The 23,646-nt window shown below is 42.8% G+C and overlaps 1 protein-coding gene across 1 annotated transcript; it reads left to right on the top strand.

Annotated features, from left to right (window-relative positions):
- The first annotated feature begins 10,341 nt into the window (after window positions 1-10,341).
- On the top strand, window positions 10,342-23,389 carry SLC26A3 (solute carrier family 26 member 3). The gene is made up of 20 exons (XM_057364465.1): window positions 10,342-10,472; window positions 11,281-11,420; window positions 11,520-11,630; window positions 11,722-11,879; window positions 12,633-12,797; window positions 13,491-13,643; window positions 14,398-14,480; window positions 15,280-15,427; window positions 15,559-15,672; window positions 15,780-15,857; window positions 16,294-16,389; window positions 17,322-17,428; window positions 17,669-17,738; window positions 17,824-17,916; window positions 18,548-18,643; window positions 19,292-19,525; window positions 21,207-21,261; window positions 21,753-21,898; window positions 22,684-22,749; window positions 23,366-23,389. Exons 1-20 carry the CDS (start codon window positions 10,342-10,344, stop codon window positions 23,387-23,389), a joined length of 2,268 nt encoding a protein of 755 aa, XP_057220448.1.
- The last annotated feature ends 257 nt before the right edge of the window (window positions 23,390-23,646 follow it).

Here is a 23,646-nt window from a genome sequence, read left to right as displayed (position 1 = left end):
AGCTGAGCCCCATAGGCTCCCCTTGTACCAGCAGAGGCCAAAATATCATGTACAAGCATTGTGTGGGGTAGGAAAAAAACTGGGGGTCAGGGCTGGATTGAATGTGAGATGCTGTGGATGAGCCCAGGAACCCCAGAGCTGGCAGGTTTGGAATGTGAGCACAGAAGTACAGACATTGCTACAGGAAGTGATAAATGAAAATTCATTCAAATGTGCTGCTTCTGTGGTTGTTTTGTTGTTTTGGCTTTTTCCCCTGCATCTCTCAGTTATCATACTTGTAAACCCCATCAAGTTAGCACTGCTAATAAGGAGTGCTACAKCTGGAATTACATTATGCATAACCACTTTCCTACTTCTGCCTTCTCCTGACCAGACAGCATGCCAGGTCAGGCCATCTGCTGATCTGCATGAACATTTCATCATCTCCTGTGTCGATCTGCAAACAAGCAGATAGGAAGAATATTCAGGGATGTGAATGCAATAGAGGGTATTGTGGGGCTTTTCAAGAGCATGAGAGAGATCTCATTTGTAGGTTGAGAATAAGAGGGATGAAGAGAATTATGTTTAACTTCTGCTTACAACTGAACTCATCTCTTGAATGTTACCCTTWATTTGTCCCACCTGTATTTATTGTAACAGTATTTAGAAAATATATTTAGCATTTTATTTACTACTTCATGTATTTTTATATGGCTTAAAGTATGTGGTACCTGTATGATAAAGAAAAGCAAACTTTGAAGAAGTGAAAGTTTGCTAGCACTAATCTAAAAATTAATCTAAACGACTCATCTTCARCATGTGGTCTTTGAACCTAGCATTTCACTTCTAAGGATCTTTGTGACATGAGTCAGAAAAGCAGACTTCTCTGTGACAGACTTCAATGTATGCTTGGAAGATCTGTATGGAAATGTTTATGAGCCCATAAATGGAAGAAGTTAAGCACATGTTAATAGTAAATCGAAAAATAACAAAAATTTCGGAGAATGTCAGTGGCAAACCWTTGCAATATAGGAACTGGTGCTCCCTCTTTTAACAATTACCAAAATATTCAGGAAAGTGAGGCTGTTTAAATAATCTGAAACTATCCTGATGTAAGCTCAAAAGACAAAATACTCTGTATCCAGTTGCAACTTGTTTTGTACAATTCCAGGGGAAGAGTAGGCTGTTAATAAAAGTGAGTTCACATTAAAATTCCCAAATCCAGATGTGATTTCAAAGGGGTTTATGCACACTTGGGTAGCTCTGGAACCAACACTTGGTGATGAAGTGGAGGATTGTAGAGCCCAGACCTGTGGAGCCTTGAAGCCTGCAGGYWGGTGAATCCCTYTGCTAGATGAACACAGCAATGTTKCTCCATGAGAAAAACTCAAAATCATTTCATTTTGCATGTTCTTGCAAAACAAGCTGACGCTGATAGGAACGCAGGAGCTGATAAGAGAGCCGGCGAAATATTGGGAAAGACATTTTTCCATGTCAGTTACCTGAGGGAAACTCTGGGCATAACTCCCACRATTTAAGGAATGGCATGGTCTAAAGTATCTGGAGATAGTGGAGTATTTTATTGCAGTGGTATCTGCAAAGGTACATCATACAGGGAAACCTAGAGCACAAACATAAATGATTACAAGGAGATGTCTCTGACAGTGTTTGAATATACTCTAATGTTCCACCAGCTACCTAGAAATATATTATTTGTTTAGGTTATTTTTAACAGTTTATTTTAAGGTTATTTCAGAATGGATAAGCAAGTAAAATTGTGCTCAGCTGGACTTTCAGGAAGAAATTGGGAACATTTGCCAGGACTCACCTGCAAAATATGGCCCTGACACCCATTCATAGAAGTTCCTTGTCATATTCTGCCAGGCAGCATTTTGGCCATTTATAATTGGTCTGGTTTTGCTTTTGCTTTCCTGACAGTTTGACTTTGTTCCTATTTAACAGGAATGTTTTGGGATTAATTGAAATTCAGGTAACCGCTGCTCTGATCTTCAAGGATCATTATTTTGACTGTCCTCTGTGGAGACACAAACCAGACCAAGACAAGGTTTGGGGCTGGACTCACAGACTAATTTCCAGCAGTGATAAGGGGTAGAGGAAAAGAGACTTTTTTGACTCAGCAGTGCTGGACACAGAGATACAATGCATGCTCCATCCAACACATGCCACAGCTCCTGGGCTTCAGCTGACAACTCCTGCCAAGAGAATCAGCTATTCCTCCCTCTGCCATCTGCTCCTGCTTACCCAAAGGGAAAGACATCTAAGGAGACCCAGTGGGGACACCACAGCTTTCCCTGGGGCTGGCACCACATTACTGTGGTGCAAGGGGCAGTGGTGAAAGCCACAGGCGCCCGGCACCCTGGTTTCCCAGGAATGGGGTATGCCTGGGGCAGGAATAYCCACAAACACTGAATGCCAGCCTGAGGTGGACAGGACACCCTGCGATGCTTCTCCTTTATCCTGGTGGAACATGGGATATTTTCACATGCTCACATGGCTGAAAACTCCTTGCAAATGGGAGTCCCACAAGCATCTCTGGGACACTGTCCTTGTAGGCAGCAGACAGGATGCCAGGGTGGAGTGGCAGGGCTGAGCCTCCCGCTCCAGCACAGCACAAACAAGGCAATCTACGTCTCTTCTTCAGTTCAGATATCTGAACACTCATTGCTGTCTGTGTTAAACGTAATTCCATGCTCATGTAGCAGTATCTGTGGCAGTATCTGATTGTGACACTAGAGATTCCTGACTCACTCACCACCAGCTCTGCAGGGCTCTGTGATTGTGCATCCTCCAATCCCTGTGGCTCCCAATCTGGTCGAGTATCAACGTATTGCTGGATTCAGCAGCTGTAAAAGTGGGGTCAAATGCTGAATCAACAACTCTAATCTAGCTGCTTGTCTCTGATGTGAGTGATTGCTTAAGAGATTAATTTTATTCATGAAATTAAAAGAGACAGACAACTTTAATGAAAAAAACTACTTTCGTCTTAAGCAAATATGGAAGGTTTACACAAGAGAAAAAAATTATAATTGGATTAAAATATTATATTTTTGTGTTGAAGAATCAAACACTATTTTTAATGTTGGCAGAGAAGGCAGTCAAAACTTTCCTTGTTCTGAAAAACAATGTGCAGGATTTTGTATTTGTGCTCTTCATTATGGTGCAAAAGAATCCTAAACAYACCCAACATCTAGGCCCTGATTGCTGGCTTTCAGGGCACAATTACTCTAAAGTCCATAAAAGAGGGAATTAAATTACAGAAGTGCAATGAAAGAAGTGTGAATAAAAAGTGAGAGGTATGTGCATATGACAGCAATTCTTTCACTGGAAATTTCCAGTTCCACTTCACCATACACGGCAATAACAGCATTGGGTGCTCCTGCTTATTGTGTGCTCTATACAAAGGAGTGGTAACTTCCAATCACTCACATCCTAGCAGGGTATCAGCTCTTCCTGAGTCACTAACCAAAATTCAGATCMTCTTTTCCTACAGATCTCACTAAATCTGAGCAATCCAGAAACATCATAGTTAATGGAACTGATCTGTTCCCACTCAGCCTCACTGTCCTTTCCATTCTTATGTTGACTGCCTGAAATTTGCATTTTGACTGAATTTACTTACTCATCCTCATCCCCATTTTATATATCACCACCTAATTGAACCATTAATATGACTGATTTGATTTGTGCTTCAGGATGCTGGAAAGAGAAACTTCTTGTAAAAAACCAAGCTACTAGAGACTATAAGAAGCAGGAAGAAAAATGGCATTGCTTCATTCTGGCATCAGCGTCCTGAGTCTGTGAGTACCACCACTTCAAGACAAGAGTAACTCTGCTTTCCTTTAAGGCCTCCCAAGGCCACCCAGTTTTCCATTTCTTTCTCTGATGTCCCCTGTGTGTGCTTCAAATCTTCCTGAGGATGCCATTCAGAGGCTGCAGTCCCTTGTCCCTCCTCCAAAAGAGGAGAGGAACTGCGCCCACCAGAGGGGCATCCCTAAACTACCCACTGCACTTATTACTGAGCAAAACATATTTATTTTACGTGCTGAGCCACCCAAGTAGAACAGAGAGTCATTTTTCAAATGGAAGGACTTGAGTTTGGGATGTTTTGCACCTCTAGCATCACAGCAGATGGTATTGTGAGCAATCTTTGCTTCAAAGTTTTGGGCAGAACCTGGCCAGAAGACAGGATGTTGCCAGAAAGCTACACAGGAGAATAGGAGCTTTATACAGCACATGGTGAAGGAAAACATTGGGAAACACCAGAAACCTGCATGGGCTGATGCTGTTATCCATGTTCTCAGCCAGCTTATCTCCCAGTATCAATGCTCGTGTTTATTTAACACGAAAGAAAGATGTGGAGCTCTTCACAAGACAAATTCTGCATCTCTGGCAGAACTGTTTTCTTGTCTCTCTGTGAAAAACAGCTTTTTTTCTGCAGGATGTCACAGTTTGTCATTGCTTTATCTCCCTCCAGTCACTTGTTCTTCCCTCTCCATCCTGGCCAGGTGGGAGGCAGCCCTTCAGAGCTCAGCTCACCAGGAGGCTTTCAGGAGCTGCTGGTGTTTTCCAGCTCTCATGAAAACAAAGGGAAGCTGAGAGTACTTGAGACTTGGCAAAGGATCAGGCTGTGACTGATTTACATCTCAGAACTCTCTTTGTTTATGGGGCTGCCTGGGAGACAGAGGAATCAGGAATTTTCATTTCTTCTTCCTCTGCCCTGCCTAGGCAGAAAAAGCCACACTTTCCCGGTTAGTTAGTTAAGGTGGTTTTTGGGTATAAAGATGTCAAAGGTTTGCACAGCTGAACTTCTGCAGTGTGGGACACAGGTGATCTGCCTCCTGTGTGACCTTTGTGCACTAAACCCCTCCTGCATCAGCAGGGGAAAATTGTGCTCTCAACAGCACTGCTGCAAACAGAAGAGCCAAAGTGTTGATTCCTTCTGTCACGCCACATAGCACCTCATTATTGCTTCAGTGAATAACTGGAAAAAATCCAAGAGTAAAGCACTCACAGGTGGATGTGATGAAGCCAAGGACAGGACCCTACTGACTTCTTTATAGTCAAGGGTTCCTCCCTTCATTTAAAGCTGGTTCTTAAGAAGCTGTTCCACTGTTTTATGTCGCAGCTTCTTGTGACATATCCTGAACACAACAAAAAAAAATTTAAAGCCCTTCTATAATCACACCATGTGAGGAGGGAATCCAAAAGCTGTTAAACTGCTTTATTGTTTTTATGGGKTTTTTTTATAGTTTATGGTTCTACAGTTTTTTTAAATATTTGTTATTTTAATGGTAAAAGTGAAAAACAAAACTGTGTAGTTTCACAAACTGCACTTAATCTCTTAAACCAACAGCAGGTACCAAAATAGGGGATCACTGACACAGAGAAGGTACCCACAACAGTTCAGGAAGTTACCTGGGATTTCTGCTGACTAGACAAGCTCATGGTCTCGGTTAGAAACGTGCTCCAACTTTAAAAGCTCCTGAGGTCTTTAACGACTCTCAAGGAACTTGGAGCCGTGGGCTAAAGCACAAGAAATCCTGATTGAATCGTCTAATGGAGCTCTCATCTTGTGGGATTGGATATTGGGTTCCTGCTCACTTCATTATTTCTTCACCTAATAACTGACCAAAATATGGGCAAACCATCTGAGGGCAGAGTCCTGGGATCCTCCTGCCTCTCCTAGAGCCATGAGTGTAACTGATCCTGCAGAGCACAAAGGATGCCCRTCCTTATTCTGTGACCTTTCAGCAGATGCAGAAAACTTCCTTCAGGGGCAGGGTCTGTGACTTCAACCCCCCAGAGGCCAAGTCAAGCTCTGGCTCCCAGAGCAGAGGAGTRTCCTGAGAAGCCTGGCAAACCATGCTCTTCCTTACACCATGGGTATCAGCAGCTGAACTGTTTCTTTGTATTCGTGTCAGTGCCCTAAGCAAAGGGTTGTAGGGATGGTTTTCCTCAGGGAATTTTGATGCTCTGGTGTCCTCAGCACCTCTGCACTGAAGGTTAACTGCTGTCATGRACACCGGCACCTGGAACTGAAGCTGCAGCCTGAAATTGCTGTTTCATGTATCTCCTTAGGAGGTTTCAGGTGTCTCAGGGAAATGTTTACAAAGGCTCCCTTTGGCCTGGGGAGGATGATCCCCCCTGGTTGCTGTGTGGGCAGTGGAGGGGAGCAGGAATCTGCAGTTCAGTCCAACCCACCCACAGCACATTCAGACCCCAGCACGTGGCCACRCACGTGGTCTGTGCCTTTCTGCCGCCTGCCTTTGGGATGCCACAGCTCCACCAAATCACAGCTGCCCTTTGGAAATCCCTGCAAAGTCTATTTTTGGCAATGGTCTGAGAATCCAGAAACTGCTTCTGGAAAGACATTTTAGRGATTATTAAAGATGCTTCGAAGGAAGGTCAGGGGAAGCATGCTTTGCTCAGAGCAGCCCATCTCCCTCATCAGTGACTGAGGCTTCTTCACAAAKGAAGGTTACCATAGCTGAGCTCTGTCCATCACTTCCCACTACAGCTCAGCAACAGCACAGGATTGCAACAGACAGACCTTCTTATTCATCTCTGTTTTCCTATATGAGCTCTGCAGACGAATCAGAAACAGTTCACCAAAGTTAAGCAATATCCCAGAGAACTTTAAGAAATTACTCCTTATCACCCCTCCTGAGGATAGGCTCAATGGTCAAGGCCACAGTGAAATCTTCCTTTACTTGTAAAAGTTAACTGAAGTTAGTTATTAAAGTTCTGCCAGTATTTAGGGAGGTTCTGAAGTGAAGAAGAGCACAAGATACCTGCACTGCTTGTGAAAATTTCAGGAATACCTTTATCCATAAAATCTTGGTGTAGCTTCTTCTGAAGAGCTTCCTGGAAGACACATCAGGTACATCTTTAACCTATCATTCTAGACATGGGATATGTGAAGTAATGCTTATAAATTAAATTATTCTAGTTACGTGTTTTATTTTTCATAAAATGTATATGTTTGTGAAATTTCTTTGTATTTTTCAAATGTTTATATTGCAGAGAAGTTCAATTTGTGAGCGGGTACACACAGATTGAAAAGTGGGATGGACTATGTTACTATTTAATTACTCCATTAAAATGACATATTTTTATGTATTTCTTAGTCAATATTCAGGATAAATTAATAAAGGAAAAAAGTATGCCTTTGGTAATCCCCTCAACAAAATGACACACATGGAAATCTGATTACCAAAGTTTCACAGAGCTGAGGGATTAGCAGAGGGCATGTGAGAGATGGCAGTGCTGTGAGAACAAGATCAGAGGCTATATGGAATAAAACTAGAGCCAGAATGTTGTCTCTGGGGTTTCAGTGCAGATCTAGTCTTGGTCAAAAGYGAGTGAAAGTTGTAGCCACTCAATAGCTTGGTATGTGCTGGTRTTCCTCATGTGTGGGTGCACACATTACAGAAATCATCAGAACCRGTCTTGTTCCTCGAAGAGGCCAAGGCACTGTGGGTTACTGGAGTACAGACTTTTCTTTTAGGGAATTTGCAGAGGACATTGGCTTTTACCGTGCTGGTGCTTTCTGCAATATCCTCCTTTTCTTTAAAACATGTAAAATAAGTAATGCAGCCAGCTGATGAAAAAGCTTTCCTATGCTGAGGGCATCCTATCTTTTTTAAGATATATGGTGAGAAAATGAGAGTGAGCAGGAGGAAGGCAACACTGGCTGCAGTCACGGTATCTGACAGCTCCTGAGACAGCCTTGGAAGAGGGAACAAGACAAGAAARCTTGCCTAACAGCAGTGATCATCCACCTGCAGCAAGGGCCAGCTCTGTATGGCCCTGTTTGCCTGGCAGGAAAGAGGGTGAAGCACCTTCCACTGCACTTGGGGTGCTTGGCTGGCTTGGTTAAACCTGCCCAAGGCACAGCACAGGGGGGTAATGCAGCCCCGTGCTCACAAGGTTCAGGGGGACAAAGCTTCTGGTCCCCTCCTGCAGCTCTGAGCCATCTGCCCAAAGCTCACCCATGGGGGAGTCTGTAGAGATCCATCAGAAGGTAAAAAACATGTGCAAAACACACCTTCAATAAGAGCAGCACTAATAAACCAAAGGAACTTCACAGCATTGTAAAGAATCTATCGTATGTTCCCTGGGACTGGAGGAGTAAATTTGGCCTGAGGAAAGWAGAGTGGCTGGGCAAGGGGCAGGAGGGAAAACTGAAGAACTCTACAGCTGCAGCACTGAGGAAAATCTGAAATTAAAGAGTCAGCCTCACAGTTCTTTTAYTGTTATGGCTTATGACCTTTTCAAAGGGTACAAATAGTACATCTCGTGCCCTACAATGTAATAAACAAAACTATTCCACAGGACTTTCAGCAGTATTCTTCTKTGTGACATGAAGTCTAGAAGGCAGACACGCAGACTAGGAAACAGCAATTTAAAAATCTTTAATAGATAAAACAAACTCTTGCAAATCTAAGAAACTACAATTTATCAGAGAATGTACTGAATTAACTAATTTTTTCATTGAAATTTTATCAGCCTCAGTTTTGTAGCTCTGATCCCAACAGAAGGAGGGACAGTAGTGTACAATTACAAATCAGAGTATGATTTTGGCTGACTTTGTATTGGTGTTATGAATGAGTTTAGATTTTGAGCATTTGCCTGCTAAAATAATTACCTGCCAGTTTTTATAAAATATTACAGATCTATTTTTTAATGTTAAAACAGAGAGTAAAAATGTTTGACCCTTCGCCAAAATAGTGAATCTTTTGTGAAAGAACAGTGTGTCAACAAAACCAGAATATTTGAGGTTTGTTGATACTGTTTGGAGTTCTACACCCATCTATGAATTTCCCCAGAATGAACCACAAGGAAACTGAAATTAAATAACTTAAAATAGATCAATAATAGGCTCTGACCTGTAGCAAAGTTTCAGGATGGGATTCACATTTTAATGCCAAAATTGTCATAGATTAAAARCTTTTCATCTGTTCATAACTATACGAACAGCTTTGTGCCACATTAAAAACTGTGCTATGATATCTCCGGGTGCTGAGTACTCACAAGTCGGAATTAGAAATATTCATCGGGGCACTCAGCAAGAGTCAGATGACAGACCTGGGCAAGGAACTAGTGCTGGTCAGGCAAGTATCAAGAGATCACCAGCCAGCACCAAGGCACCAAGGAGCATTTTCATTAGCAGAGAGGAAATAAAGAAAAAACCTCTATTATCAGTGTCCCAAAAGACTACTTGCTTCCCACAGTACMCCTTCATCTCTGAGTCAAAAGAAAATAGAATAGGATAGAACAGATTAGTTCCAGTTGAAAGGGTCCTACAGTGATCATCTAGTCCAGCTGTTGTTATGAAGAGCAAGTTCCACAGCATCTGTTGGGGACTAGTACTGTACTAAATATTTTAAGGGTGGCTTCAGCTGAGAGAAATGTTTTTAGATAGTACGTKTCTCAGGTGAATTTAATGTGCGAGGCATAGAGAGAAACGTAACAGCACCATGGGCAGGAGAGTGATGGCATCAATTWATTGCTGCAAAATACCCAGTGGTATTGACGGAAGTGAATGACGAGCAGATTCATCCTCATGTGTAATGTGGGCTCCGGGGGACATTTCTGGAGTGACTGAGGACGGTTTCTATTCAGCACAAACATGCAAATGTAAGCTGGGAAGCGGCAGTACTTAAGTAAAACTTTGCAACAACTCTTTGTGAACATGAAACAAGGAGAAGCAGTCCATACAATCCATAGAAATCAATCTTATAAAGAACTTAACAAGCAGTGCCATACTTTTTTTACTACTGATCTTCTTGTCACACATATCCAAGCCAAAATATTCAGCCTTGTCTCTGAATCCAACAGAGGGTGGCTGAGCCCCGCCTTGGCTCTGCTTTTCCCCTCATGTCTTAGTGGGTTTCAGCGAGCTCCCAGACCTTCCAGCAATGCCACAAAGAGAAACTGCTTGGGATCTGCTTGTTTGTTCTTTAGGAAATTAATCTCCTTTGAGGGAGGAAGTTTTGGTTGTACACGGCTGACTSAGAGACAAATTAACTCAAAAACCATCTTGTCCACTTTTTGGCTGCATCTTTAGAAATACTTCATGCTCCAGTGGAACACTGCTCTGCAGTGGGAGGAGGAGCAGGGCAGGAGATCACCTTGGCAAAGTGAAGTGGGTGTCTCAGTCATCCCTCTTTTGAACTTCAAAGGTGGTAACGCTCAGTTTGGAGCTCACTCAGCTATGCTGTGGCTACCTGTCCCATAGTACATAGAGAACTAACCCTGTTCTTCGTTTCAGGTTTTTAAGGGCTTGGGGCAGAGAGGAGCACACACAAGTCACCATCGTAGCCTGACATTTCAGGAGAAATGGTTGAGCCTGTGGGTAACCATTACGTTATAGCCAGACCTGTGTACTCGGAGAATGCATTCAATGAAGAGCATGAGAAATTGCACAGATACCATAAAACCTTTTGGGATCACCTGAAACTCTATTTTAGGTAAGGAGTTTTTATTTTTTTTTTAAATGTAGATCTAGAAACAGTCCTGACTGCTCTTGGACAGCATGAACTCCATTCTGATAATACCCATCTCCCATTCCAACATAGCAAGTGAAAATTCAATTACTAAATTWAATGTCAATTTTTTCTAATGTATTTCGACTGCTGTCACCCTTAAAAATCTTCCTACAGTTGTATCTAAGGTAGCTTCTCTTTTTCTAGACCCCTGGCAGCACAGACTCTGGGAAGATCTTACTGCACCCTTTCAGTACTTAAACGGATCTTATAAGAAAGACAAAATCAAGATTTTTACCATGGGCTGTTGCAGCAGGACAAGGGATGATGGTTTTAAACTAAAAGAGGGTAGATTTGGATTGSATATAAGGAAGAAATTTTTTATGATGAGGGTGGTGAGGCACTGGCATAGGTTGCCAAGAGAGGTGGGGGATACCCTGTCCCTGGAAAYGTTCAAAGTCAGATTGGGCAGGGCTCTGAGAAACCTGACCTAGTGGGTGGCATTCCTGCTTACTGGGGTCAGGGGCTGGATTAGATGGCCATTAAGGGTCCTTTCCAACTCAAGCCATTCTATAGTTCTATGAGAATTTGGGTTGGAAAGGACCTGTGAAGGTTTCTGGATACACCTTGAAGCACAGATGGCAGTGCAGGTTGATCAGGGCTGTGTTTGGGYGAGATTTTGACTTCTGGCAGCCAGAACTTGCATCCTTTCCCCTTCCTCAGCTCTCTGAAACAGGCTGTGATTCAAYCAAGCTGTTCACTGATGGAATTCTGTCCCCTTGTGCCCTTACAGCTGTTCCCCACAAAGGGTCAAAAAAATTGTTTCGGGTTTGTTTCCAATTGTTTCCTGGCTGCCAGCGTACCGCTTCAGGGAGTGGGTCCTGAGTGACATCATCTCCGGCATCAACACGGGGCTCGTGGCTGTGCTGCAAGGTACTTTTGGGAAACGTGTGTCCTGACACAGCCTGCCAAGCCAGGTGCCAGGGCACTGCTGGCTGCAGCCTGCAACACACTCAGCACCTGTCTTTACAGGTCTGGCCTTTGCTTTGCTGGTGAACGTTCCCCCCGGCTATGGACTCTATGCAGCATTTTTCCCTGTCCTGGTCTATTTTATCTTTGGCACATCCAGACATATCTCAGTGGGTGAGTTCAGGTGCACCACTTACCCTCCTCGCTGATGAAGAAGAACATGCTGCTCCTTCAGATCTTTTAACAAGTGCCTTGTGCTGCTCAGGTCCCTTCCCCGTCCTGAGCCTGATGGTGGGAGGAGTCGTSACCCGGCTGGTCCCGGATGACAGCACTGGAAATGGCACTTCCACAAATATGTCGGCAATAAATGATGAGAGAGTGATGGTGGCTGCATCTGTGACCTTCCTTTCTGGGGTTGTTCAGGTTGGTGAACATCTGTGTGTTTGCCCATGTACATCTGCACGCACCTACATGAAGAGATGGGTGGTGGCCTGGCCTTCTTCTCTGTTTCTGCTGCTGTAGTCACCAAAGTAATCCTCTTCCACTTTCCATGTAACCAATCTTGGCTCACTGATTAGGAGACCTCTGTTCCCTCCAGTGACCAGGCACTCACACCTGCTGTGAAATCCTTGGTGTTGCACAGGCCACAGCCCTCGGCCCACACAGCTGCAACCTACACCTACCTAGTAAAAAACAATCTGCTGCATAGGAAGAAAGCTGTGAAAGTAATGTGAATGATGCAGATGCACCAAGGGGAATAAAAGCTCTGCTTTGCAATTGTAAAATATTTGGATTTGTCTTTTTAAAAACCTCAATTTATCCTTACTTCCTAATAAAGAATTCCTACAGTCCCTCCTTTCCTAACACACTAATATATTTGTGCCTTGTGAAACACTTGTACCATGTGATAATACAGGCACTGAAAACCCTGAAAATAAGGATATTTATTTTAGCTATAAAATAAGGAATGGTTTTCAACTGCTCTAGCAATTTCTCTTACTAGCATTATGCCCTCTGCTGCTAAATCTCAACTTTTATTGCAAGTATGGTGCACACTTAATCTCTGGATGAATGCRATTAGGTGAAAATCTTTGCTTTCATTAAATATGGCTGTCTTTCAGAGATGCTTAAAAACACAAATGGATCCCACTGACCTCTGCTCATTTTGTGTTTCAGTTGCTTCTGGGAATTTTCCAGTTTGGATTCATTGTTATTTATCTATCACAATCATTAATCAGTGGTTTTACGACTGCTGCAGCTATCCATGTTGTGGTATCTCAGCTKAAATTCATGCTTCAGCTACCTGTACCCGGATTTAATAAACCATTTAGCATCATCTATGTAAGTGCTAGGTGTTAATTATTTGCTAATGCTATTGATGTAACAGTGATGTATTTCTGACTGTGTATCACAAGGCAATAATAACAGAACTCAGCATAAAAACTGCCAAGCAGGTGGAAAAAATGAGAGAAAAACTAAAGAGATATGTTATTAGTATTTGACCAATCTTTAAATTTCTTTCCAATCACCAAGTTACACCCATTGGCTAATTAGATAATATTTACTATTTTGTGTTGGTGTATTTCAATTAAGCATTCAACTCTGCCTTAAGCATTTAATTATTCATTTTTACTGGACTGATATTATACATATTTAATTTGCATATGACTCTGTGAGGGGGGTTGGATGAGAAAGGAGAGAGAAGAAGGGCAGGGAAGAAGTGGTGGAGAGGCACCTGGCCAGCAATGCCATTGCTCACATTTCCTATCASACACATGCCTCTTGCTCCAACCCTCCCTCAGGGGAAAATCAGGMGGAGTGGGTCACAAGTTAGTGAACAAGGTCTTTTGCAGATGCTTTCATCATATGGCAGATGCACATACATTCATGGGGGCTTGCAGTCCACAGGGAATAAATCCCCACCAACATCCTCCTTAGAGCCACTCAGATACAAGTTCTTCTGGAAGGGATAGTGTGGCTGTGCCAGGGCACTTCTGTTGCTAAAGCACTACGTGTTTCTTCCTTATTCTGCAGACCTTGGAGAGCATTTTCAGCCAGATCACAGAAACAAACATTGCTGACCTGGTCACATCCCTGGTTGTCTTGCTTATCGTGTTCGTGGTAAAAGAAATGAACGATCGATACAAGGAAAAGTTACCAACTCCCATCCCGATTGAACTCCTTGTGGTGAGTCACTTCCTTTAATTTTGCAATTGTTCCATGTTATGACATGGGAAGCAGAGTTTTAACTATTTCTTCTCCTGCTATCCATTAAATGAGATGTTATCATCTCACCTATAAGGAAAATTTGACAGCATTCAGGACCTGTTGTGAGATGCTTTACCTCTACTTAGCTATTCTTAACTGAACATATCTGTGCTGTTATAAACTACAATTTCTTTTCCTTGGACAAAATTGGCTCTGACAGCAGCCAGCTGCAGGGTCACAGCTGAGGCCYCTCTGCACCACACCTGCAACAGCCACTGAAGTCCTGGACATCTGTGGCCACACACAAAATTATTTTGCCCTCCAGCAGCAGAAGGTTTGCCCACTGAGCAGCAGAGGGGTRGAGGAAGCCACACAGGGGCAGCAAGCTTCTAAAAGCCAGGAGGAAGTTGTATAGATGCAAGTAGCACTTCTTTTCCCCCGGAGTCATTCCAGTACCTTGTTAGAACATACCTGATTTGCTGGGTGGGAGAGTCTCTGTTGTTAGTAAGATATTCTGTTATAATCTGTGTGATTTATGAGTATAAACCCAAACCTGTAAGGTCATTTAGGAATGACATCTGAACAGCAAAGGAATGTGCATACTTGGGGCATAATTCTACCACTAGTGATGAGGCTGGAGGGCGTGTGAGAGAAGGAAGGTAATGATGTTTAATAGATTCTTCACACTCTTGCTTGAAGGTGCCTAATGGAGGTGTGGCTTGTTATCTTTCAGACAGTCTTAGCAGCACTGATTTCCCATTTTGTCAATTTTGAAGAAAAATTTAATGTAGCTGTCGTCGGAAAACTAGAGGAAGGGTAAGTGATTGACTTACAATTCACCAATGGAGCAAACCATTCTGTCTAGTTTGGCAATGTTAAATGAGTTCAGCTGTGTTTCTGACTAAAATTATCTGCTTTATCTTCTTTCAGTAGATATGACACACTTTCAATAATACAAAATACTCATTAGAGCACATCTCCCACTCATGAAGGAATACACTGAGACATGAAATAATAGTGTCCTTCTCTTTCTAAGACAGCTGTTGAGCAGAAGGATTTTGTTTGTCCTTTTTCTCAAAGTACTCACTCCTGAACCCTTCAGTTTCCCTCACAATACATGCCCAGTCCAGCAGGCACCACCAGCCCTGGGAATCCACCAGGACCCTACACAATTCCCCTCCCTGGTCCCATGACCGGCCACCAGCATCTCCTCAGGCACCATTATCCTCCAGAGGCCTCAATGTCTGCCCGTCCAGGACTATATCCACATAAAGATTATTTAACCACATATAAAGTATATATCTATATATAGACTTTATCCAGCTATGCCAGAATTTTGGCAAAAAGAATCAGGAAGCACATGTTAAGTTAAAACGAGGGAGGAAGACATTTACCAGGACAGCAGAGTGAGTCTTGGGTGGTCGCTGTAGCCCCAGGGGTGTTAGTAGGTAAAGTTTGCAGAGGAACACCTATTTCTGCTCAAGAGTCTCCTTTCCTCAGATTTCAGTTCACTGAAAGAAAAAAGAATGGAAAAAATGTCCAGAGAGGAATTCTCCCTGGACCCRCAAAAGACCCTTAGGCATATCCTCAATGAGTAGAGTTTTTTGTCTTTCAGGTTTCAAGCRCCGGTTGCTCCTGATGTAGGCATCCTCCAGAACACTATTGGGGACGGCATTTCCATCGCAATTGTTGGGTTTGCAGTAGCCTTCTCTGTGGCTAAAGTGTATTCCATCAAGCATGACTACCCAATAGATGGCAACCAGGTAGGCAAATAACACAGAGATTAACATTCTGCATTTATCAGTGGGAAATAAGTAATTTTAGGAGAGCTTTGCTTTGTGAATAACTGTCATGAACCAACTTTTAAGAAAAATCCGTTTTATTCTTATTTCAGGAACTAATTGCTTTTGGGCTGGGTAATATAGTTGGTGGATCATTCAAGGGATTTGCCTCCAGCACTGCTCTGTCAAGATCAGGTGTGCAGGAGAGCACAGGAGGCAAAACACAGGTGAGGAAGACAACAGGTCATGATGGCATTTAATTAAAGGCAGCTCTTTTTTTTCCTAACTAATGCCTGTGGGCACTTACTCACTGTGGAATTGTTCTCCCATGCAGATTGCTGGAATTATCTCATCTGTCATTGTCTTGGTTGTCATCTTGGCCATTGGGTTTCTCCTGGCACCATTACAGAAGGTATTCACAGGCTTCATCTAACACTTCCTCCTGCTTCCCAAAGACAGGGCTGCTCTMGGAGTCGTTGTGAGTGTTCACAGACTTCAGTGGGAGCCAAAGGGGGTTTGAAAAGTTTGATTCTTCTTCCTGCATTATGCCAGAGAGGACCATTACATCTGGTCCCTCAAAGGGAACACAAGTACCCAGACACCAAAAGCCACAGCACCAGTTTTCAGGTGCCAAGAATAAGTGGGATTTACAGCCTCAAGTCAGAGCACTGTGAATTTGGAGCCAATGTGTTCAGCCAATGGCTGGGGAGGTTCCACAGCAGTGCTATGCTGGGAACAGCTCCCTGGCCTTTAAGCTTCACTTTGGCCTTATTTGTATGATCTTTTAATTCTTAATGCTCAACATTTTCTTTGCTTAAACATGGAACACATTTTGATCTTTTTGACAGTCAGTYCTTGCATCTTTGGCTCTTGGCAACTTGAAAGGAATGCTCATGCAGTTCAAGGAAGTAGGCATCCTATGGAGGAAGGACAAGTATGACTGTGTAAGTTGAGTCTCACATKCATCAGGAGCTAAGTGCTCTGAAAAAGTAATGTATTATGCAAATTTTATTTTTTCATATATCTGTTTTACTTCACTAAACAGAAAATACAATAGTGAATAGTGACATGCCTTTTTTACTGGTATACCCCTTGCTTATGTCTTCCATTTTGGTCCACCCATTCTGAATTTATTCTCACTCTTAACTCCATTTTCTTCCATTTCATCAAAATCTATTAAAATAGTGCATTATATAAAGTCAAATATTGAAGGCAGTTACAGAAAATGCCTAAATAACAGAAAATATCTAAACATCTATTGTATTGACTAAGTATTCAGGGACATTTTCTCTCAATCACAAAATGTGTTATATGGAAAATACACAGCAAAAACAAAYAACAATTGTGATTGGAAAGGTTTACTCTAAATGGTAAAGCTCGTGGCTAGAGGGCAGGGCTGGTTACCTCTCAGAAAATTTAGGCTCACAAATGGTTCCAGGCCTCAGTTTTCCCAGCCATCAAACAGTTACTTGCCCCATGAAAATGTTTTGAGCTCTGTGGCTAATAGTTCTTCAATATTATCTAGTCATTTATAAGTCATGTACATTCATAGCMATTTGTATTTGCACATTTACAACTCTCAGCTTTACCAGAATTCTGATTTGCTTCTAATCTTGCTTTGCTGCTGGATTTTCACTGAGCATTCAGTGAACCACTTACTTATCCCATTTTAAGCCTTCATTGTGTAGAAATTGTCATTCCTAGAAACACTCCCTAGAAATTGGTGACTCTGGCTCCATTTTACAAGAGAAAAAACCTCACCAAAAGCAGATGGATATTCTGAACCAGATCTGAGATCTGTTCCTGCTCCCACCCCGAGCTCATGGCCCAGGTTCTCAACATGCCCATAATGTTGCCATCCACTGGCTCGTTACAGGTCATATGGGTGGTGACTTTCTTAGCTGCCGTCATTCTTGGCCTGGACATTGGACTAGCAGCAGCTGTGGCATTCCAGCTGCTGACGGTGGTGATCCGCTCCCAGATGTGAGTACTTGTTGAATGCAATGACATCCCAGGGCCTCTTGTTATAAGATACTCCCTCTGTACAGAGAAGGGCAACAGCCTCGTGCCTTGGTCTGTTCAGCAGCCACGTGTGGAAAAACACAGGCTGGATRTGGGACTTGCTCCAGTCTGCCACCACACCTGAGACTGTTTTACTTGATCCTTCCCATCCTCTAAGTTTTGATGTGGGGCACCAATAATTGTGTGCATGTTTGTTCACAGTCCAAGCTGCACTGTTTTGGCCAATGTTGGGAGAAGTAACATCTACAGAAACAGGAAGGATTACACTGATGTAAGAAATGTCTTGTTTCTTTTATCACCTGTTGCACTTGCATACATTCAAATATTGCTACTGACACTTTGGCTTCATTTTACAGATCTATGAGCCAGAGGGAGTGAAGATTTTCAGATGCTCCTCTCCAATCTTCTTTGCTAATATTGAATTCTTCAGAGAGAAACTCATCACTGCCGTAAGTCTCTAGAGCTATCGTTCTGAACTTATGAATTGCACACATTAAGGTGAATACAGTTTTGCAATAATTACTACATATGCGGTCAGTCCACAGTTCAAGGGTGAATTTTCATTAATTATACAGATATTGATGCCTCTGCTGTAATACTGTATATATAACATATATATACACACCTCAGAGAAAAAGAACAGCCTGACTCGTGCTGACCTTACACCATAGCAATGTTTATACCATATTTATACCATAACAATACATATTTTAAGAAAAAAAGTAGTGCAAAAACAGGTAATATAAAAGGAAGAAAAKAGTGCAAACACAGAAAATGTAAAGGGAAATTATTTTATTTGATTAGCATTTATATTACTCACAGCATTGTCACTGCTAYAATGCTGTCCATGCTGGTGTCCCAAAGCTGTACACATAGCCCAGCCTCRTTTGTAACCATTCCTGCAGACATCCTTCCAACCTAGAAAGAGCCCTTGTTTGAATTTGTGAAAAGTGGTAGACAGCATCAAGTTCAAACTATGGTTATTAGGACGGCAAAGAAAAACCACATGAGATGCTTTGTCCTTCCCCCAATGCCACTGAGGTGATCTTTTTTAAATTATTCATAGTGCTGTTTTTGCAGGTTGGCTTCAACCCACTGAGAGTCCTGAGAAAACGCAATAAAGCCCTGAGGAAGATYAGGAAGATGCTGAAGAAAGGAGAGCTGCAAGTGACACCGGTATGTAAGGCAACCCCCTAGGAGTTGGGGCGAGTCAAGCAACGAAGCTCCCTGGCTTTACATGGCAGAGAAGGGCCTCAKAGCCTCTCTTCATAATTAGATACACTATTCCCCAAGTTGCCACTTCATGACATACATTTAAAAAATAAGACTTTAAATGGCTCTCGCAGTTAGAGACCAACAGATTTGCCATGGGCAGAGCTTGTATGTGTCCAGTGGAGCTTTGTTTGACATCAAATGGCAGGATCAGATCCCACAGATCTGATATAATATAATATAATATATCTGATATAATATAATTCTGCATTAACAGTAAGAGAAAGCTGGTTTTCTCCAGGCTCAAATCCTACATGCCTTTTGTTGACCTGTTCCAAAATTACTGAATTAAATTATTAGTAAATACTGTATCTGACAACTGACTTCAGGGAACAATAAAAAGCTATCATTAAGTGATTATGATGATGATTAAATAATTTCCAGACTTCTCTAGACAAGGGAGAGACAGAATTTTCCAGATGGGTCCTGTTCTGTCTCATGGGAAGATCAGTTTTKCATTGCCACTACTCTTGCCCTTGTGGAAGAAGTACCATTACCAGGCTGGATCTGAAAGAAGAGTCCTAATTATGACACTTTTCTCTGTCAACACAGAAAGGCTTGATTTGCATGGCCAACCAAATGTACGAGTCAGAGGAAGAATTAGACAACAACAAGATAGAGGAGCTGGACCAGCCCACCATCATGACGGACTTGCCCATTCGGATCAACTGGGGYACTGACCTCCCGCCAGGCATCACTGTGCCCCAGGTCAACATCCACAGCATCATTCTGGATTTCTCATCAGTGTCCTTCCTCGATTTTTCTGCCATGACAGTCCTCCGAAAGGTAATCACAATTCACAAGACAAACAGCAATCACATGAAAAAAAACCAGATGTAGTTAGACTTGGGGGATACTGTGAAGAAAGAGATGGTGCCCAAAGGGACCTGGACAGGCTTGAGGAGTGGGCCCATCTGAACCTCCTGGAGTTCAACAAGGCCAAGTGCAAAGTGCTGCACGTGGATCAGGGCAATCSCCAGTATCAATACAGGCTGGGGAATAAATGGATTGAGAGCAGTCCTGCAGAGGAGGAGACAGGGRAAAATTGAACATGACCCAGCAATGTGCACTCACAGGCCAGAAAGCCAATCATATCCTGGGCTGCATAAAAAGAAGTGTGAGCAGMAAGTCAAGAGAGGTGATTCTTCCCCACTCTCAAGACAGATTCAACTCCACTCTCATGAAATCTCACCTGAAGTACTGTGTACAGAGTCCCCAGCAGGGGAAAGACACAGACATCTTAGAGCAGGTCCAGACAAGAGCCATGGAAATGATCAGAGGGCTGGAGCATCTCACCTATGAGGAAAGGCTGAGACAGTTGGAGTTGTTCAGCCTAGAGAAGAAAAGGCTATGAGGAGATTTCTGTATGGCCTTTCCATACTCAAAATGAGCTTATAAAAACGCATGGAGCGGGATTCTTGCATGGCATATATGACAGGACAAGGGGCACTGGCTTTAAACTGAAAGAGGGCAGGTCTAGATTGGAATAAATTTTTTGCTGTGAGGGTGCTGAAATACTGGAACAGGCTGCCCAGAGAAGCTGTGGATGCTCCATCCCTGAAACTGTTCAATGGTGAGTTGAATGATGTTCTGAGCAACCTGCTCCAGTGTAAAGTGTCCCTGTCCATGGCAGGGCTTTGGAACAAGATGATCTCTCAGGTCCTTTCCAAGTAAGACCATTCTATGATTTTATTCTRTGTTTCTAGTCTGCTTCTTAAAGGCACTCTTATGTGGACTGGAAGGCCAGTGGCAAACTTTGAGTTTATGTGAAGTTGAATGTACATTTTCCATAGAAAATGTTTAGGAAATGATTTAAATAATCAATATAAATTGGCTTGGAAGTAAAATGTTTGCCATGGTACCTTTTCTTCACCTGGTAAGACTTTGGGAAGCTTTACAGAAATGTAGATATGAAATATGGTTTTAAACACCCAGCTGAAGTTGAAATATTGGAGTTCCATTTCTGCTCCTGCCCTTGCTTCCCCGATGACCTTGAACAAAGCAAAAGGCACAACATTTTCAAACAGTAGCAGCTACAGTTAACTATCTAGAAACACAGAGGGTGTGTAAATCCATTTCCATAGGAACTAAAGACCCACCATGACAGTTCTGTAGTTCTGCTCCAGCTCCCGATATAAAAATCTCCTCAAAAGATTTTGAAGTATTTTTTTTAAAGTTTCATCATGTAGATACAATAATGCCATACAACTTATGAAAGATCACCTACTTCTCTGTGAGCTAAACACTTTCAATACTGCCTCTTTTCAAAAGGCTTGGCCATCCCTGTCTGCAGCCATGTGAAGGGACTACCCTGTCTCTAGGTGCAACAGAGTATGAGTCTAGAGCCACTTACCATCATAAATCTTGAATATCTTAGAGTGCTTGGTATGTTTGYTGTGGCTGAGCACAATAATGGTTATCAGCATACCCAGCAGTATCTAAATGGTGCCTCCTTCTGGTTCAACAGACTTTGAAAGAATTTGTCCGGCTCGACATTGACATTTACATTGCTGGAGCACACGGTGAGTACTTCCCTTTGCATTGCCATCACCACAGATGCCTTGTCTCACTGCCTCTCCTGTTGACCACTGAGTATGGCTCTGGAGGATTACTCAGTTTTACCTTCCAATCTTGCACAGCAAACAGATCCAGTTGAGTGCAGGTGCTGYCCCTCTCATGCTGTCCCCAAAATGCAGGGACCATGTGTGGTAGCTCCTTTTACCTATGGCCACTGCTGCRCTGTACAGCTCTGGGCTGCAGGACCTGCAATTTGCACCCTGGGCTAGACATTAAATAAGGGGCTCAAATTTCCTCCAGAGCAGGAAACTACTAATAGGCATTTATGTTCCATCCTCTTGACATCTGTAAAGAGGAAGTCATCTGCTCTAATAAATAAAACAGTGCATTATACCAGTAGCTCCTGTGTTCACTCAGTGGACACGCTCAGGACACATGATTTCTTTCTTTTTGAGGTCTGCAGGTCACTTCATGCTTTTGTTTTGTTCCCTCACAGAGGGCCTCCTGGACAAACTGGAGAGAAGTGCATTTTTTGATGAGGAGATCAAGCCATCCATGTTCTTCCTCACCATTCATGATGCGGTTTTACATATTTTGCTGAAGAAGGACATAGCCAGCTCYCCCAAATTAAAGCTTGCTGAGGTAACACTAATCTTCATCTTTTCWTTACTTTAGTGCCTTTCCAGTACTGCCAGGCCCCCAGCAGCTRTAACTGTGTGTGCTATTTTCACTGTCACTATTTTCAAAAAGGCATTTAGTAAAACTCAGCTGGCTGCAATCAAAGGTAAGAGCAAGACTGGCCACTGAGTCAGGCGTGTGGAAAACCACTAGTGAAAGGAATGAATAATTTCCACTGGTGGATGGTCTGGCTGTGGACTTCACTTGAAGTCACATCCTTGGGAAGCACACAGCGTGGGTGAAATCCCTGCCTGTCCACCAGCAGTCCTCTGTGGTCACCCATACGGCACACACTGCTCCATTTGCTGCAGAGGCTTTTGAAAGGCAGATTTTATGCTTCTTGCGTGTAGCCTTTCCAGCCCTGCCTACCTTCAAAAGGAGTGCTAAAGCAGTGTGGATAAACTGCCAGATTTGGTGATGGCCTTTCTGGGAGTTTTCTTTTTCCAAGAGCAAGAGAGGATTCTGCATACATTAAATCTGGTACATTTGGATGTACCAGACCCAGAATGCTGCACACCTGGAAATGGCCTAATCCCACTTAGTCAAACTGGTCCAGATCTTCTGCACTGATCCAGAGATGGGTCAGTGGTGGGTGTCATAAAGGGCTGACAAGTGAGAGCTTCCTTCCTTCCATGTCAACTTCCCAGAGATGTTTCACAGATTTTAAAAGCAAAAGCTTCTTAAAATGAAAAATGAAAAAAAGAGAAGCAATCCATTTCCTAACCCATAATTTTTTGTGCATGTTGCAGGAGAAGGGTAGAAACGGTGACTGTGTCATCATCTCCAGGAACGGACTGCGCAGCCGGGACTGCACGGTAAGGCTCTGTSTGTGGCCCTCCAGCCATAGAAAATGCAGCTAAAAAAGCTGCTCGTGAGAACAGCCAGGTCAGATAACAAAAGCATCTTCATTCCTGAGCTCTTGTGTTAGCCCAAGCACAAAGTGTTCAGACAGCTTATTGATGGGATTTGACTTAAGGTAAAACCTTACGGGAGCAAGAGGGATAAGGCTCGGCTCACAAGCCTGGCCGTGTGCACTGAGTGGAGGGAAGGCAGGCAAAGACTGCTTCACCTGGCCTCCTCAGCTGTCCACCACAGMTCCTCCATGACAAAGTCACTGGTAGAATGCCCCTGGGGCAGAGAAATCAGTATTAGTCCAGTTTATCTAAATGTCTTGGGCATAAGGGGAGTCTGGAGACAAGGATAAAAAAGGGACATATGCAGCCTTTCAGAGATTTACATAGGAATTAAAATCAGAGATTTAGAGAGACAGATGGTATCCAGCACTGGGCAACCCTGTAAGGAGAAAATGCCAAACCCCAATCTTCCCATAAAAATATTTTAGAGGATCAAATACTTACACATCGTTCACCAGATGACCTACCCTGGCTATTCCTTACAGAATATGAAATTTATTCTCTTTATTCCCTACAGATTCAAACAGAAACAAAGTTTTAGACTTCCTAAGTATAATGTCCTCCAGCAACATAATGTCACAGAAGATGAATGTGGATGCTGTGATGAGCATGAAGACAAAAGGATACTTTTAAATACCTTAAGGGGGATTTACTACATAGGGTTATGTTCCAGGTTTTGGAATGGGCTTGTTAGTCCTTTTGTGTCTCTGTATATACAAATGTATTTATGTATATATATGGAGGCTAAAATCACACAGATTTTCTTATTTTGTACCAGTTTGTAGACAACCTGTACAG

Source organism: Malurus melanocephalus, unplaced genomic scaffold, assembly GCF_030028575.1.
Source record: "Malurus melanocephalus ecotype Western Australia unplaced genomic scaffold, MMel_1.1 scaffold_39, whole genome shotgun sequence".
NCBI classification, from domain to species: Eukaryota; Metazoa; Chordata; class Aves; order Passeriformes; family Maluridae; genus Malurus; species Malurus melanocephalus.
The sequence above is the reverse complement of the archived record's forward strand: the minus strand, read 5'-3'. Positions and strand labels throughout refer to the sequence as shown.